Source organism: Ornithorhynchus anatinus, chromosome 1 (genome assembly GCF_004115215.2).
Source record: "Ornithorhynchus anatinus isolate Pmale09 chromosome 1, mOrnAna1.pri.v4, whole genome shotgun sequence".
Classification (NCBI taxonomy): domain Eukaryota; kingdom Metazoa; phylum Chordata; class Mammalia; order Monotremata; family Ornithorhynchidae; genus Ornithorhynchus; species Ornithorhynchus anatinus.
The window spans coordinates 21,730,797-21,749,823 of NC_041728.1; the positions used below are offsets into that span (position 1 = coordinate 21,730,797).

The 19,027-nt window shown below is 42.7% G+C and overlaps 1 protein-coding gene across 1 annotated transcript in view; it reads left to right on the plus strand.

Annotated features, from left to right (window-relative positions):
* The window catches only part of MCCC2 (methylcrotonoyl-CoA carboxylase 2), a 53,129-nt gene that overhangs the window by 16,445 nt on the left and 17,657 nt on the right, over window positions 1-19,027 (plus strand). The window contains exons 5-8 of the mRNA XM_029064247.2: window positions 2,152-2,279; window positions 5,894-6,006; window positions 9,852-9,965; window positions 13,864-13,928. Coding sequence (XP_028920080.1) covers window positions 2,152-2,279; window positions 5,894-6,006; window positions 9,852-9,965; window positions 13,864-13,928 — 420 coding nt within the window. The remainder of the gene's footprint in view (window positions 1-2,151; window positions 2,280-5,893; window positions 6,007-9,851; window positions 9,966-13,863; window positions 13,929-19,027) is intronic.

A 19,027-nucleotide genomic window follows, 5' to 3' on the forward strand; every position in this document is an offset into this window, starting at 1 on the left:
TTTAGGTTGCCGCTGTCCAGGATTTTTGTAGCATTACTATTTTAGATTTCTGGGCTGATGAGGGTTAGCTTCATTCAGATAGTTTCTGGCTCAGTCACCTTTATCTGGCCTGCCAGATGGAGGAATCAGAGCCATCCCACTCTGTCTTCTTCTCTCTTCATCTCTGGCCCCATCTGGGACCGACCCACCCGGCAGCCACGGGGTGCCTATGCACTCTTCCCAGAAGCCACATGGCCCCTGCAAGTTTGGCAACGGGCAAGTGGTCAAGGAAAATCTCATGGCAGCCCCTAGGAGCAGAAGGCACCAGATGAGTCACACTCACTTAGAGGCATGAGGAGAAGGAGGAGGGACAGTTGCTTGAAGCAAGAGGCATGATCTGCAGGGAATTCCAGGACCTCTGGTTTTCCCAGGGAAAATGGGGAAGTAGGGAAAGGGAGGTCGGGACACTGATGAATTGAGAGACTTTTAATAGTTATTTTTTGGTTTGGTCTGTCCAGTGTGTGATTTGCCCCTCCTTTTCCATTTCTCCCTTCCCATGTCCATGTGCCCTCCCCTCCCAGGGGCTCCTAGTGCAACCTCCCTTTGCTAAAGAGACTGATGGACGGTTTAAGGAAGAAAGGCGAGTATAGACTTGGAAGAATGAAACAGAGTTAAAAGATTTTTAGCTCCAGTATGGTTAGCCTGCCCCCCGACCATTGCACTCCACCTGTTTAGAGCATAAGACAGTTCACACCTGTCTTTACAAGAAGAAATCTAGATGACCAGCATATATGTGTTTGACACCATGACTTAGTCAAATTAGTTTCTTCACAACAGCCATATAAGCAAAGTGGGAAGAGAAGGCAGCTGGAGCATTTGAGAAGAGCTGCCATCTCCCCTTCACCAATCTGGACAAACCTTGGGAAACCAGGTTGTTGCTCACACTTTTGTCCTGTTGTCCCACAGACCCCTGATATTTGGCAAAGATTTCTCTCCCACCTCCCCCTTACCTGGAAGTTATGCAATTTAGACAGACCTTGCTACCCTCCCATGTCTCAGCCCTTGGTTTGATTGGGATTAGCAGAGAAGGTTTGTTGAAGTGCAATTCCTACTCCCCATTTTGACTCTCCCCTTGATTCCTGCGTGGCTTCCTCCTGCTGGCATTGAATTCCTGCCAGCTGTCACTAGGCAAGTGAGTTATCATTCTGTCAAGTAGGTAAGCCTTGTTTGTTTCAAACAGGCTTTGCAGGGCAGTTTTAGAGGCTGGGAAAGGAGGACCATGTCATTTTAATTCCTGCGCATTACAATTAACTGGTTCGCAAGACAACTTCGGTGGAACCAAATTTTCATCTCTCTGAGGGAATTGAAAAGAAGAAAATTTGTGGGATTCAAGAAAATATAAAACCAGAGAACAGAAACTGGCTTAAGGGACAATTTGGCCTGTAGATTGCACCAATTAAGTGCTATGAATCACTATTTCACCATATCCAAGAGTTGTTTTTTGGGACTCTGGGGCTATTAAAATAGGACAAGAAAAATGGCATAATGGAAAATTATGTAAAATCTGCCATTTCCTCCTTCTCTGATTAGAAAGGAACATACTGTTACACCGAATGTAGTTTTGTGCCAAATTTCAAATGGGCCTTGATCCTGAACATTCGACTATCACAATATGATCTTTGGCACAGTTTCTTTTTAATATGAGTGCGTTAACGTGGGGAGCTCTGCTGTTGGTCTAGTGGGTCGAACACTGCTCTGGGAATTAGGAATCCTGGGATCCAGTCCCTGTTCTACCTGTGACTGGCTATTGTGGTTGAAGAGTACTCATCTACTTGGCAATGAGGTACAAACCTTCCAGCCTACTCACTCATCACACTCCTTGCCCCAGGAGGAAGATGACCAACGGGTCCAAGTGAGGAGCTGCATGAGCCACTGACAGACATTGTGATCGATTCCTCTCTGCAGCTTCTTGGTCCTCGAGACCAAGACCAAGACCAGTACAGTAGCCATGGGACCACCACCATGAATCCCCACTCGTACTACTTAGATTGGGAGCCCTGTGTGGGACAAAGGCGGTGTCTGGTCTGGGGAGATGGTAAATACCCCAGTGCTTCTCAGAGTGCTTGGCGCCCAACACGGAATCAATGCCAGAATTATTATTCTGTCTTTCAGAGTGGAATGCCTGATTGTTGCCAATGATGCCACTGTCAAAGGTGGTTCCTACTATCCGGTGACAGTGAAAAAACATATTCGTGCACAAGAGATTGCTTTGCAGAATTGTCTTCCTTGTGTATATTTAGGTAAGTGTCAAAAGCATTGTGGTTCACGCAGTCAGTCGCATTTATTGAGCATTCATTCATTCAGTCGTATTTATTGAGCACTTACTGTATGCAAAGCATTCTACTAAGCACTTGGGTTGCATTTGTGCTAGCCATCGAGCCAGACGGTAGACAAGGATCCTCTAAGGGTGATGTGCCAAGATCCAAAGGAACTTGATTTAAATGTTTCAAAATGGATTCTTTCGATTGCCACACCCCAGACTCCACCAGCTCACTGTATTAGTATGCCTGGCTTATGAGAAGATGCTGATAAACATGTGGAAGTGCTAGATGAGGGATTTGTTCCTGAGCAAAGCAAGAGCAAGGATACCTTATTTTTACTCCAATTGCCCAGAATTCTTTACTTAATAGATTATAGGTGAATAATAGGGTTACATTAATTTATATTGAGTCAGAGAGGTTCCGTGATAAGGGTAGCCAACTTTTATTTCACTGGAACTAAAAATGTATGTTCTTCCCTGGGAATGCTACCTGGCAGTCAGATGATTTCCCCCCCTCCACCTTATATCCCACTTACCATCCTCTCATGCTCCAACTCTCCCCCCGCCTCACCCTTTTCAAGCTTTTATCCTCTCACCCAACCCCTTTAATGTACTTTTGAAATTTTCTCCCCATTTCCCACAGCTTCTATGAGTTCCTCCCCCTACCTCGATTTATGTCTCCAGAGCTAGCGTCACGAAGGAGGCTAGACCTGTGAAGTTAAAACTGATGTGTTATACAGTTTGTTACATAAATTTGGAAAAAACATCATGTGATATTTTATGTAACTCACAAGGTAGTAACAAACCGTTACCACCACTTTCACTAATAAAAGATTAGTTATTAAATTACTTATTAGAGGAACAAAGCAGATTACTAGTCATTCAAATTAGCAGGGATTATTAAAAATAATTAGTGCCTGCTTGCAATTCCTCCATTTGCCACTTGAACCAAAACCTTTAGAATGGAGATAAGTGATGGAGTGATGAAACTACCCCTTGCTAGTAAGTTAGGTGCTCATAAATTAGGAGGCTCATAATTCCTTCAGACCATTAGAGGACTGTTTTGTTACTGCGCTCAATTTGTTCTAATTTAAAATTCTGCTCCATCGGATTGCATGAGGGAAAGGTGATAGAGAACATTACTGTGCTCAAGCTTGCCACCTTTATCCATAAAAATCAATCAATCAATCGTATTTATTGAGCACTTGTAGTGTGCTTGCTCATACAACCCAATGGTGTTACAGACACATTCCCTGCCCACAGTGAGTTTAAAGTCTAAAGGAGGAGACAGACGTGAATGTAAATAAATAAATTACGGGTACATGCACTGCTCTGCATACCGAAAGCGCTCAATAAATTAGATGGAATGAATGAAGTACTATGAGTCTGGGGTGTGGGAGGGTGATGAATAAAGGGAGCAAGTCAGAACGGCGCAAAAGGGAGTGGGAGAGGAGGAAAGGAGGGCTCAGGGCAACTTGGAGATGTGCCTTCAATAAGGCTTTGAAGGCGGGGAGAGTAAATATCTGTCATATAGGAAAAAAGGAGAACATTCCCCGGCAGAGACATGACATGGGCGATAGTCTGTGAGATAGATGAGATCAAGGTAATGTGAGTAGGTTGGAAATAGAGGAGCAAAGTATAATCTTCAGTGTATGGAAGATTAAAGCTCAGTGTTAGGAGTGGTAGTGATGGTGTAGTTTGTCTCTTTGAAAGTAGAATTTACTCAACAAATTCCACAGCTTCTGTTCCTTTTTGCAGATGCTAAACCTTAAGTGGCGTTATTGCTCTCGACCCCACTTCCCCTTCCAGTTATCGCCCTATTTCCCTACTACCCTTCCTTTCCAAAATCCTAGAACGAGTCGTCTACAATCGCTGCTTAGAATTCCTTAACTCCCATTCTCTCCTGGACCCCCTCCAATCTGGCTTCTGTCCCCTCCACTCTACCGAGACTGCTCTCTCTGAGGTCACCCATGACCTCCTTCTTGCCAAATCCAATGGCTCCTACTCCATTCTGATCCTCCTTGACTTCTCTGCTGCCTTTGACACTGTCGACCATCCCCTCCTCCTCCACACCTTATCTCACCTTGGCTTCACGGACTCCATCCTCTCCCGGTTTTCCTCTTATCTCTCTGGCCGGTCATTCTCGGTCTCCTTCGCAGGCGCCTCCTTCCCCTCCCATCCTTTAATTGTTGGAGTTCCTCAAGGGTCAGTTCTTGGCCCTCTTCTGTTCTCCATTTACACTCACTCCCTTGGGGAGCTTATTCGCTCTCACGGCTTTGACTACCATCTCTATGCAGATGACACGCAGATCTACATCTCCACCCCTGTCCTCTCCCCCTCCCTTCAGGCTCGCATCTCCTCCTGCCTCCGGCACGTCTCCACCTGGATGTCGGCCCGCCACCTAAAACTCAACATGAGCAAGACTGAGCTCCTCATCTTCCCTCCCAAACCCGGTCCTCTCCCAGACTTCCCTATCACCATGGATGGCACGACCATCCTTCCCGTCTCTCGGGCCCGCGATCTCGGTGTCATCTTTGACTCGTCTCTCTCGTTCACCCCACACATCCTATCCGTTTCCAAGACATGCCGGTTTCACCTTTACAATATCGCCAAGATCCACCCTTTCCTCTCCACCTAAACGGCTACCTTACTGTTACGGGCTCTCGTTATATCCCGGCTAGACTACTGTGTCAGCCTTCTCTCTGATCTCCTTTCCTCCTCTCTCGCCCCGCTCCAGTCTAGTCTTCACTCCGCTGCCCGGCTCATCTTCCTGCAGAAATGATCTGGGCATGTCACTCCCCTTCTTAAACAACTCCAGTGGTTGCCTATCAACCTCCGCTCCAAACAAAAACTCCTCACTCTAGGCTTCAAGGCTCTACATCACCTTGCCCCTTCCTACCTCTCCTCCCTTCTCTCTTTCTACCGCCCACCCCGCACGCTCCGCTCCTCCGCCGCCCACCTCCTCACCGTCCCTCAGTCTCGCCTATCCCGCCGTCGACCCCTGGGCCACGTCCTCCCGCGGTTCTGGAATGCCTTCCCTCCTCACCTCCACCAGGCTAATTCTCTTCCCCTCTTCAAAACCCTACTTAAAACTCACCTCCTCCAAGAGGCCTTCCCAGACTGAGCTCCTCTTCTCCCTCTACTCCCTCTCCCGCCCCCCCTTCACCTCTCCGCAGCTTAACCCTCTTTTCCCCCCATTTCCCTCTGCTCCTCCCCCTCTCCTTTCCCATCCCCTCAGCACTGTACTCGTTTGCTCAACTGTATATATTTACATTACCCTATTTATTTTTTTAATGAAATGTACATCGCCTTGATTCTGTTTAGTTGCCATTGTTTTTACGAGATGTTCTTCCCCTTGACTCTGTTTATTGCCATTGTTCTTGTCTGTCCATCTCCCCCGATTAGACTGTAAGCCCGTCAGACGGCAGGGACTGTCTCTATCTGTTGCCGACTTGTTCATTCCAAGTGCTTAGTACAGTGCTCTGCAAATAGTAAGCGCTCAATAAATACTATTGAATGAAAATGTTTTTCTTCATGTAGCACATTTTACAGATGTCTAATTTCTCTCATTTCTCCCGCCTCTAATGTCTTTAGTTGATTCAGGAGGTGCAAACTTACCTCGACAAGCAGAAGTCTTTCCAGATCGAGATCATTTTGGTCGCATATTCTATAATCAAGCTCTTATGTCTTCTAGAGGAATTTCACAGGTAACTCTCTTCTGCGTAAAAACTAATACTTTACTGCTGGCTTCTCTGCCCCGTGGATTCAAAGCAGTTGCCAAATTTCCCACCTAAAACAGCTTTGCTCTCCCATATCTCTTAGGCAGTGCCTGAAAATGTTACAGGAGTTATCGAGGTCTTTTTTCTAATTCCTGCTGCTACCTGGCTAGTGATCACTCCTGTTCCTAAAAGTAATTGATCCATGGAGAATTTGGGGTTAAAGTGTTGGGAGTCCCATTCTGTTGCCCATCTATAGTGGAACGAGCAAAGGGCTCAGAAAGAGAAGATCTGGTCCTAGTTCCAGCTCCTCCTCTTGCCTACTGTATGCCCTTGGGCAAGTCACTTAACTTCTCTTTGTCTCAGTTTCCACATCTAAAAAATGGGGATTCAGTACCTGTTCCTTTTTGGGGGAATGCTGTGTGAGACAGAGAAAAGCAGCGTGAAAGAGCCCAGGTTTGGGAGTCGGAGGTCATGGGTTCTAATCCTGCCTCTGCCACTTGTCAGCGGTGTGACTTGGGGCAAGTCACTTAATTTGTCTGTGCCTCAGTTACCTCATCTTTGAATTGGGGATGAAGACTGTGAGCCCCACGTGGGACAACCTGATTACCTCATATCTCTCTCAGTGCTTAGAATGGTGCTTGGCACATAGTAAGCACTTAACAAATACCATCATTATTATTATTAAGATGTAATTATTTTACTTCTATAGGACTTTCTCGATTAAGCCCTTTTTCCCCCTACTCCTACTCCTTTCTGCATCATCCTTTCACTTGAATTTGTACCCTTTATTCACCCCACCTGCAGGCCCACAGCACTTATGTGCTCATCCATAACGTATTTTAGTGTCTGCTGCCCCTCTAGACTCTAAGATCTTTGTGGGCAGGGTACGTATCTACTAACTCTGTTACAGTGTACTCTCCCAAGTGCTTAGTTGAGTGCTCTGCAATAAATACCATTGATTGAGATTGTATACTCCTTTCAACCACATCTCACTGATTTCCTACTAGAACCCAACCCGTATACTTTGTTCCTTCAACACCAGCGTACTTACTGTCCCTCAGTCTTGCCTGTCTCACTGCCAACCCTTTGCCCATGTCCTCTCTCTGCCCTGGAACTCCCTCCCCCTCCATATATAATAGACCACCAACTCTTCCTATGTTCAAAGCCCTATTAAAATCACATCTCCTGGAGGCCTTTCCTGATTAAGCCCTTTTTTCTTCTATTCCATCTCCCTTCTGCGTCGCTTATGCACTTGGATCTCTACCATTTAAGCATTTGAATATTCATCCCACCTTCAGCCCCGCAGCACTTGAGTGCATATCCATTCCCCTCTAGACTGTAAGCGGTCTACAGCTCTGCTGTATTGTGCTCTCCCAAGTGCTTAGTAAAGTCCTCTCCACACAGTAAGCACTCAGTAAATATCACTGATTGATTGAGATTGTGCGCTCCTTTCTGCAGGGCCCTTTCTGCATCCCTCATAGAATGCTGTGTTATTATTGCAGGAGCAATCATATTTGCTTGGGTCCATTAGCTTGGGTCCTTGGTCATTTTCACTGCTTGGTCCAGTCATATGATCTCCGATCATAGTTCCGATGCCAACATAATCCTTTGTGCTAACATGCGGCTCGATGTTGGGTACCATCTGAGGATGATCGTGCCCCTTTCTTCTTGAAGTAGTGTGCAGTTTTTGTCTCCCTTGACCTTCGTTTCTTGAACTGTGGGATACTTCTTGATGGGAGTTTAAATGCTTTGTTGTTGTTGTTGTTGTTGTTGTTGTTTTTTAACTAAATATTCTTTGCCTGGTGTGAAGATGTCACCTGTGGAATTTGAGAACACAATTTGCATTCTACAGATTTTGAGTACTGTATTTAGTTTTTCTTGTGAGATGCTTCTAAAAAAATTTATCACTGATTTCATCGTGACAGTTGGATTTGTATGAAGATGAAATGAATGTACATTTTTGTTAGAGATGATGACCCAGATATAATCAAATAGAATATGCCATTATTTTTGGTGGGAATATTTGCTGTTCTCTTACCTCTAAACAGGTCTTGTATTTCTTGTATTTTTTTAGTCTCAAAAAATTAGAAGTGTTGATTCTCCTGGCTCTACATGTATATTTTGTACTACAGGAATTAGGGAAGTAATCGACATTAATCTATTGTACTGTTGTGATTCCCCAATTTAAATTTTAGTTCAGTCTTCTTCTTTCCCATGACTTTTCTGCCCTGTGGCATTGAAGAAATATCTTTGTGTGCTGTGACATTGGTTTTCATTTTTTTCAACAATCAAATTACACTTTGCCAGTGCTTTGGAGGCAATGGGAACATTTCCCCAAAGCTGTTTGAACCGGACTCCCAGTTTTGCTCATCCCAAGTCTCAAACCAGTCCCGAGAGAGTGTCAGTCAAGGCTGAACAGACCCGGAATGGGGATTTCCTGGCCTATTACCTCCTGGAAGCTTGTCACCTTGTCTTCAAACTTCCCTAAAGTCCCCACTCCCTCTTCCGGCCCTGCACCCTCAACACATAGTAAGCGCTCAATAAATACTATTGAATGAATGAATGAAAATGACAATTCGACACTTGCACCTTGTTAATGTTCTTGCATCATTTTGAGTAATTCTTTTGCCTCTGAGTCCTCGATGTCCGGTTGTTTTTCTTCCCTCTTGTTGCCACTTAGTTGCCATGTGCATGTTAGTTCTTTCACTTTTCCTTCCGTAAATTGATCCTTTTTTGCTTCTTCCATTATTGTGTGGCTCTTCTTTAATTGACCTGCATTGCGTCTCAATCTTTCTGGTAATGAAATGGGTTAAACTGAATCTAGTATTAATCCTAGGCCACAGGGTAGCAGAGTTGATGAAATTTTATATTTTACCCCTGCAACTCTCTTTTGTTAAAACCTCTGGACATGTAATAATATATGAGGTAATGTGAGGTTTATTTTGCTTTATAATGAATTCTGCTCATGCTATAATCTTTTCATGAAGACTTCAATAAATAAATGCTTCCAATGATTGTTCCCAGTGGGAAGGGAAAATAGTGCTAATCCATTCTTTCTTATACCTGGATTAGTAATTCTGTTGTGGGTTTATTTTTTTTCTTTAACATATACTTACATATATAGACAAATATTCATCTACTCATCTTAACAAAAACTGCTTTCAGATAATGGTTTTTGGTATCCATGGCACTTTTCTCCAACTGTTATTAGATGATTCATTATTTTACTTAGATGGAGAGTTTACCAGCCAAACAGTTATTTGTGTCATACTAATCTTAGGCAAGAATTGGTGCATAATTTTTGTTTGTCTGGAAAGTGTCTCTCTCTAAAGAATGAAAGGCAGCATTGCCTAGTAGATAGACTGTGGGCCTGGAAGTCAGAAAAAGCTAGGTTCTAATCTTGGCTCCGCCACTTTTCTGCTGTGTGACTTTGGGCAAGTCACTTCACTTCTCTGTGCCTCGGTTATCTCATTTGTAAAATGGGGATTAAGACTGTGTCCAACCTGATTAACTTGTATCTACTCCAGTATTGTGCCTGGCACATAGTAATCGATTAACAAATTCCATTTTTTAAAAAAATGTATTTCCAAGCATGATTTCATTAACTTTTACAGCCTTTCTATGAGCTGTATGGACAATACCCAGAATACCTGCGTCTCAGGGCCTGGGATTTGTCTTAGCCTCAGCAACAAATGCAGAATCGGGCACCCCGGTCCTTGGACTCTGTTCTGTGCTCAATTTTGACGCCAACGCTGCCTCTCGGTTTAACTTCCAGCTCGGTAGTCATATGTTGTGATTCTTCAATTGTGTGTGTCGATGTGCTTGGATTTCAGATAGCAGTGGTGATGGGATCCTGCACAGCGGGAGGAGCATACGTGCCTGCGATGGCTGATGAAAGCATCATTGTTGGCAAGCAGGGTACCATTTTCTTGGGAGGACCCCCTTTGGTAAGTAAAGAAATGAGGTCAGTGCTCTGATTGGTAACTTGTATCCAATAAGGAGGCAAAGATGAAAATTCTCAATGCCAGGCTTGCTTTGGACAAAGACAGACACTATCTTTTCTTCAAGGAAGGTTTCCTTGTTTTGGGAAAGATGAATGACAGATATACTATTAAGAGTGTGTACTTGAAGGGCTTACTTACATTTTCTTTGACCACCCTTAACGTTATAGAATGGTGCTTTTAAATTTGAAAGGGTAGGCAAAAGGAAATTGTCAAGAGCCAGTTTCTCTAATGAAGTGAAGTGGGCCCCACATTCCGGAAAGATCAATTAAATGTCCCCAACTTTCTTCAGTGGTCATAGAAATAATAATTGCTGTGAGTTTCTTGCAAAGACTTATACAGTGGGTCATTCAATTTTATGAAAGTGTAAAAGTTTGGGTCTTCAGTGTACCAGAGCGTCATCAGTTTTCTTTTTATGGCAACCTACTTTAATTCCCAAAAGTAAGGCTACAACTGTTGTCTGAATTTTTTATTCTCACCAATTCCTTTCCTCTATGGATAGTTAACAATCCAGAAACATGCCTGTATTATAATTATTTTGATGTAAGATGTAGTTGATTAAAAGCAAAATTGCCAATCTTGTATCCTAAATGTTGTATCCCCGCTTCATGAAGAAGACACTGGGGCATGTAATGAGATTAAGCATGGCTACTTAATCCAGTGGGGTTGAATCTAATGTGGCAGACAGAAGTACTGTAAAATCTCCTCAGACGAAAAAGCCAGAATGGTATCAAGGGATGATTTGCACACTCTGAATGTGGAGGTGTAGCCGTCACAGTCATTCAAACTATTTCTCCATAATATAGCTGGAAAGAAGAGGTCTAAGTGAGCTGAATTGGTAAATGTTGTAGCAATTTTATTCATAAAAGAAAGGGAAAAGCATTTTGAATGCCTGCATGGGCTTGAGAAAATGCATCTGTAAAAAGGAGTTATTCTGGGCCACTCTCTAAAAATGTTTTTGCACTCTTCCTAATGGGTTAACTTTTCTGGAAAAAAGCGATTTAAATTGGATACTTGCTAAGGGATGCTAGGGATCTGTTATCTGCAATCCAATTAGTCTCAGTAATCTCCCTGAGGACTTCAATGTTCTTAGGTTTAATTCCACAGTGAGGGTGTAAGTACAGCAGTCAGATGAGGGGAAAAATTGACATCATAAATTGTCCTTTGTAGCATGAGCTTGATCATTTTTTTTCCTATTTTAAATTTCCACCAATATGACTTGGAACTAATCAGCAGCATTTTATGCTAATGGAATAGAACTGGTGATTTGTCCCTAAAAAGGTTGATTTTATTCTGAGGGGGCAGCTGGAATGATGCCCATCATCCAAATTTAATGGTATATTAAGGAAATACTACTTTGAGAATAAGTGGCTTTCTGAATCACTGGGGAGGATATTCCTAGTTCAGAAATCTATCAGCAGAGGCCATTTTGAGAAAAACTTTGGTCTTGAAAGATTTGGATAGTTCCATGTGAATTAACAAACATATTTTGTAAATGGAGAAAAATACTGCCATATTTTTCAAGAAACAGGAGACAATTCCAGGTTAGGGCAACTTAAAAAAAAATGAATTATTGTAAAACCATTGAAAGAGACTTTGATCTTCCAATTTGCCACCCAGATTTGTGGTTAGTGAATCGTATGGGTAGCAAGGATTAGTTATTGGATTTTAATGTATTGCTTGGCTTTCAGCTTCCACTTAGTAGATTGGCAACTAGTAATTGAGTGCTGAAATATTAATTAATTATGTAACCCATTTCATTTTTTTTCTTTTCACATTAATAAGACCGCCAAAGTGGATTTAAGCGGTCTTAGTGTGTTTATTCCTTTTGGTGGGTTTAAACTATTTACTCAAGTACTGATTATTATTTTGGAAATTGGTTATTGCCTAACACTGAAGATTTCCGCCAAAGAAGACATCCCCGATTTTTGGGGGAAAAGATAATTACATCCATCCAACTGGAAGAATGCTTTATTTAAAAGCTTTTGATGCTGGGAGCACTGGGAAATAACTTGTGGGTTGGTATTTCGAATGCTACAGTTGTAAAAGGTTTTTCTGTTTGAAGAAAAGAACAAAGCAGTCGTTCAAAAGAAGTAGGAATCAATAGGCCTTAAATGATGAGATTGGCATTTAACACTAATTGATTTTCTGCCTCTTTCCAACTAGAATTTCTCAGACACTAATTAAGTCATTCCAAATTATTTTCCCTGGATTATTTTCTTTTTGTTATCTTCTGCTAATCATCTGAGAAATGGCTTAGTGGAAGTAAATTGATTATGTGAACATGGGTACTTCTTCAACATTGAAGATTTTGCAGAGAACTGTTTTTTTCTCTCAGGGAACATAAGTTTATATAATAGGGTTTTCCGGACTGGCAGCAATTGTTTTAGGAGATGAAAAGCGAGCAAGGTAGGAAATCTCTGTATAGAGATTAAGTGAGGATAAAGCAGATTATTTTCCCCCATCTTTAGAAGTTTGCTGCTCATTTGAAATTGAGCAATCTTTTGATCAATTTTTAAGTTTTGAACTTAGGGAAGCAAAAAACTGCTGTTTTTCTCTCCATCTCTTTCTGCAACACTCCTTACTCCCCGTCCTTGGAACTACAGAGGGTCAAAGAGCCCCCATCCATTCTCTTGTATTCTCTGTGCCCTCACCTCCCCCCCTCCCCTAACCTGTGCTGCTGCCCTCCAGCTACTCCATCCCCCACATTATAAGAGTCTTTCTGACACAGTTCTCCTGGTAGAATTCCAGGAGCTTGGCTCCTTTTAGAGGCACTTAATACCTTCATTGGCATCCAGGATCTACAGAAATATTATGACCTTTTCTGATGTAGTAATACTCCTGGAAAGCTTCTTGGAAGAGATGAGTTTGGGACTGAGTGGGAAGATGAGCAGGCAGATGGCAGATGGATGAGTAGGGAAGCATTCGGGCTCGTGGGGGCTTCTGGGAGACTTGCTGGTTGGATTTTTCCTCGCATCTTACTAATGGGTCAATTGCAGAGCAAACTGACCTCCTTTTGCAGGCTAGTGTTCAATAAAATAGGGAGATAGGAATTATTCTATTCCTGTAGCCATTTCAGTGTCTCAAGCTCTTTAAACCAGTCATCACTTTTCTTCTTTGTGTATTTGAAACTGCATCTCTTAACATCAGTTTCCTTAAAAATTAATTTTGGATTGGAGGGTAAATTGAGTCAGTTCATTTGGAGACTGACTTCAAGTTATTTTTGAGTTTAATTATTTTGAGTCTAATGTGAATCGAACATTTCACATTTCAAATTTATTTAGTATAATGTAGAAGGTCTCAGGTCAGAAGAGAGTTGGCTATATTGTTAATGCACTGGTTCCTTATGCCGGGATTATTATTCTCCTCCCTCACAGATTAAAGGTAAATTCTTCCTGGGAAGGTTTGGAAGCTGTAGTTTTGGGGAAGTGTAGTATTCTGGGCATCACTCTTTTCCTGGTGTAGAGATTTAAATTGAATTAGCTTCCTATTAAGGTTTTTTTAGAACATGAAGGAAACTCTTGTAGACATTAGTTCATCTTCCATCCTCAGATAGAACTGCCCTCTAAACAGTTTGGAACACATCTAACTAATTTCATATCCTCTTCTAGTAACCCAGCTCAGTTTTTACCAGCTGTGCTTTGGTTGCCAGGTTGATGTATAACCATTTTTTCAAAGTGTACGTAGTAGCATGGAGAAGACAAACATTTCATTTCCACAGAGCTGGGCAAAGCGAACTAGAACTGCAGTGAAATGTTGTACAATTTCATCTTAACTCGCCTTCTTAAAACATTCCAAGTCATATGCAAAACCTTGCCCTAATTCTAATCTTTTGCCTTGGTAGGTTAAAGCTGCAACTGGTGAGGAAGTATCAGCTGAGGATCTCGGAGGCGCAGACCTTCACTGCAGGTAAAGTAGGAAATCAATACTTTTGTCCACTCGGAGTTTTGGGGGGTTTTAAACAAAATTCTTCTTATTCCTTTTGCTTCTGCAATGAGGGAAATTTATCATACCAGACCGGGCACCCTAAGGTTTCCAATATCCTTCTCCTGAGTCCAAGTCCTCTGCTGGATCCCAAATGGGGAGCCCTGTTGCCTTTTTGTGGGTCAGAGGTCTGGCTGCTTTCCTTATAAATTGCAAAACGTGGGGATACTTACCTCACGGAGATAGGGAGATAGGAATTATTTTATTCCTGTAGTCATTTCAATGTCTCAAGCTATTTAAACCAGTTGTGAGGGCTGAAATGAACTAATGTGAAAGTGCTTTGGCAGTAAAAGCACTATGTAATACAACATCACTAAAATCCTCCTTTCTTTCCATTCAAAACTGCTATCATGTTAATCCAAGCACTTATCCTGTCTTGCCTTGATTACTATATCAGTCTCCTTGCTGACCTCCCTGTCTTCTGTCTCTCCCCTCTCCAGTCCATAATTCACTATGCTGTCCAGATGATTTTTCTACAGAAATATTCAGTCCATGTTTCCCCTTTCCTCAGAAACCTCCAGTGGTTGCCCATCCACCTCCACATCAAACAGAACTCTTTGCCATCATCTCTAAAGCAGTCAGTCACTTTGCCCCCTCCTACCTCACCTGGCTATTCTGCTACAACCCGGCCCACACACTTTTCCCCTCCAATGTCAACCTACTCACTGTACCTCGAGCTCCCCTATCTTGCCGCCGATTTCCCGTCCACGTCCTCCCTCTGGCCGGGATTGCCTTCCCTTTTCGTGTCTGAAAGTTACCCTCCCCTCTTTCAAACTCTTATGGAAGATCCATCTCCTCCAAGAGGCCTTCCCTGATTAGGCCTTCATTTCCTATTCCCTTCTGCATCTCCCTGACTTATCTTTATTCACCACCTTCCCCAGCCCCACAACACTTATGTATATATCTATAATTTATTTCTATTAAGGTCTCTCTCCCCCTCTAGATTGTAAGCTTGTTGTGAGGAGGGAATGTGTCTCTCATTTTTGTGTCGTACTCTCCCAAGCACTTAGTACAGTACCCTACACACAGTAAGCGCTCGATAAATATGATTGATTAATACAATAAAGGAAGCCACGTAGTCTGGTGCTAAGAGTGTAGGGTTGGGAGTCCAGAGACCTGGGTTCCCAGCTCTGCCACATATCCGTTATCTGGCCTTTGGAAAGTTGCTTAATTTCTCTGTGCCCTCCTATTCCTCAGCTGTAAAATGGGGATAAAATACCTATTCTCTCTTCCTCTTAGACTGTGAGCCCTGTGTGGGGCAGGGGCTGGGTCCAAGTTGATTATTTTGTATTTCTCCTAGCACTTAGCACAATGCTTGGCACATAGTGCTTAATAATTGCCATTATCATTAGTGGTAGTAATAATAATATTAACAAAAAGGAAAAATAAAAATTCTGCCTTCACTTACCCTAACAAACGCTTAATCTGGGGCATGGATAGTGGTGCAGAGTTTGAGAAATCATAAATATGAGGGCAGAAAGACTACTGCAATCAGCCGATCATATTTGTTGAGCGCTCACTGTGTGCAAAGCATTGCACTAATTGCTCGAGAGAGAACAATATAACAGAGTTGGTAGGCACATTCTGGCTCACATTGAGCTCATGGTTTAAAAGAGAAGATAAATATTAATATAAATAAATTTTGGATATTTACAGAAGAGCTGTGAGGCTGAAGGGAGTATGTACCCTTTTTAGTATGTATTTCACTCTGCTGTCTGGAGTTTTTTTCTAAGACGTCATTCTGGACATGTCTTTCTGTTCCTCAAAACATCCGTTGATTACCCATTCCTTTCCTTATCAAGCAGAAACTTTTAACCATCACCTTCAAGGCTCTCCCTCATATCTACCCTCTTCCCCAACTACCTGGCAGCTCAAACTCTTTCCTCTCAAGCTAACATACTTACTGAACCATGGTATCTTCTCTCTGCTGCTGACCTCGTGCTTTCTTCTCTCCCCCTGCCTGGAACTCTGTCCTACTGGAAACCCACCAGATCATGGTTCTCCCCATCTTCAAACACCTTCTGAAATCCCATCTCCTGCAAGAGGCCTTCCTGATTAACCTCTCATCTCCCCAAGTTATCGTGTCCCCCAGGCAGCCAAGTTAGCACTTCACCACCGTATAAACACTGGCATATTCCCTACCTCCTGTACTGCCGTGCGTATTTCGTATCCCCTACTTCTTAAAGATTTACTCATTGATCATCTTTTCCCCCTTCTTTCTGTCTGTGAATTACTGAAGTGCATATCTTCCCTTCTAGATTTTAAGGGCAAGGATCCTGTCTATTCACTCTTTTTATCCTCTCCCAAGAGTAGTGCAATGCTCTGCGCATATTAATGGGTCAATAAATATTGATTGGTAAATATTGATTGGTTGATGAGATTGTGCTTTAATGATGGTGTATATTTCCACATAGTGACCAGCATTCGACAGTGACACGTAAGTCGGAATCAGTTTATTGTCCAAATAAGTGGGATTTGTTGCTCCTCTTTCAGGACTTGTGAAATTTCCAAGCGGCTCCTGGGTGAGTCCTGAATTGGTGGTGCAAGTGCCCAAAGGAAACATGGGTTGTTCTCTCACCAATCCAGTCAATACTTGGCTTTCATCTCTAGAGTTTTCTTATGTGGAAGACTAAATCTGTGAGGCGTTTTTTAATGTTCAGCGGTAATCAGCCAATACCAGATAGAAGCATCTTCTCATATTACTAAGTGTTATTGAAGATTGTCTTTCTTCTGTCTTTCATGTCATAGCAATTATTTCTGAAGTGTAAGCTGTAGTTCCTAGGAGATAGTGTTCAGTAAAAGAGAGAGTGTTGAAAAGGGAGGGATTTCACCTGATGTGGCACAAAAGGCATCGTGCAGAAAATTCACATTTCTGAATTAGCAACGCCTGCTTTATACGTCAGCATGGAAGAGGAAGCATTGGGACCGTCTGGTGGATGTGGAGTTGAGAGTCTGGTCCTGTTCAAAGAGGCTTGGTCTGGTTGGCTCGCCCTCTGTTAGCTCGTGGCTACATGTGGCCATTTTTAATTCCAGGAGAGTGAAGCTGTAATGAATGGAACTTGTTAAGCACTTACTCTGTGCCAGGCGCTGTTGTAGGAACTGGAATAGATAAAAAAATAATGAGCTTGGATACAGTCCTTGTCCTACACAGGGCTCACAGTCTTAATTTCCATTTTACAGTTGAGGTAACAGACCCAGAGAAGTGAAATGACCTGCCCAACGTGACACGGCAGACAAGTGGCAGAACTAGGATTAGAACTCTGGTCCTCAAACTCCCAGGCCCGTGCTCTTTCTGCTAGGCTACATTGCTTTTCATTCTACCCTTGGTTCTTTCAGTTTAGTTCTTCCAAGGCCTTGGCCCATTTTGTTTATCCCAAGGAGAAGACGTGTGTGTGTGTGTGTGTACATATGTGTGTGTGTACATGTACATGTGCAAATGGTGTGTGCAGCATCCAGGGTTGTTCTGGTGAAGCAGCGTGGCTCAGTGGAAAGAGCACGGGCTTTGGAGTCAGGGCTCATGAGTTCGAATCCCAGCTCTGCCACTTGTCAGCTGTGTGACTGTGGGCAAGTCACTTAACTTCTCTGTGCCTCAGTTCCCTCATCTGTAAAATGGGGATTAAGACTGTGAGCCCCACGTGGGACAACCTGATTCTCCGGTGTCTACCCCAGCGCTTAGAACATTGCTTGGCACATAGTAAGCGCTTAACAAATACCAACATTATTATTATTATTATAGCTAGGGTAGTTAGCAATGTGACTTGGTCTCTGCATCTCTGAAGAAACTGTGAATCCTCCCTCTGTAATCTAGTAGTGGAAGCAGCAGCATTTATTGAGTGTCTCGTGGTGCAATGCACTGGACTAGGCACTTGGGGAATAGAGAATGAAGAAGGAAGCCGTTCGAACAGGAAAGACAAGCGGAAGAGTATTAACAACTGGGATGGTTCGGGATATGCTTCGACTCCCCCTCCCCCCCCTTTATGGGGGACACATTTGGGACAGCTGATTGTTTTGGATTACTTCCCTCCCTCCTTTCTGAAGTCATCCCACCAAGCAGTATAAATATTCATGTGTACATCTGTTAGGTTTACTTGCCTATATTTGTTTTCATCATCAATGTTTATGGTTAATGTGCTTTTACTTATGGTGGGTTTGGCAATTTATGTCCATTCATCTTTTTTTTTTTTTTAATGCTAATGGTAAGCGCTTACTGTGAGCCAGTCACTGCAGTAGTTATAAGATAATCAGGTTGTGCACAGCTGCAATTCCACATGGGGCTCATGGTCCAGTAGGAGGGAGTAGGATTTAATCCCCATTTTACAGGTGAGGTAACTGAGGCACAGGGAAGCTAAGGGACTGGCCCAAAGTCACACAACAGCAAGTGGCAGAGCCAAGATTAGAAGCCAGGACCTCTGATTTCCAGGCCCTTGCCATTTCCACTAAGGCACGCTGCTTCCCAGTAGATTGTCAGCTCTTCAAGGTCAGAGACTGTGCCTTTTGTTTCTTTTTTTATATCCAAATGTCAAGTTCAGTGCTGTCCACCTAGTAAGCGCCCAGTTCATGCTGAAGGTAAAGATGAAAGAGAAAAATTTTATTTGATTTTTCTTTTGCTTTAAAAATCCCCCCACTCTGCTATATAAAATTACTGGGAGGGAAATATACTTTTAGTGACGTTTTTATAGATGAATTTGTAACACTGCTACAAACCATCTGAACCTTTGTTTTATAACCTGCAGCATTCTAAGCCTTGTGTTGCCATTGTGTTCTTATGATTTATTTGTGTATCTGTCTGGCTTTCAGTCAATCAGGGCTGGGTTTGAGACAAAGGCTTATATGAGATTCAAAGCCAAAAGCTTCAGTCCTGAAAGCTTTTCCTGTACAGATATTTCAGTTCAATAAAGGCACCTGTCAAGAGGTGTGTTTTGCTTGTAATATATAAATAGGATTTTTAAGAGGGCATTCTCTTTAGAGCTGAGAAAGTGTTTCTTATGCTTTTGGTTTTTAATTCTTAAGGATGAAAATATTTC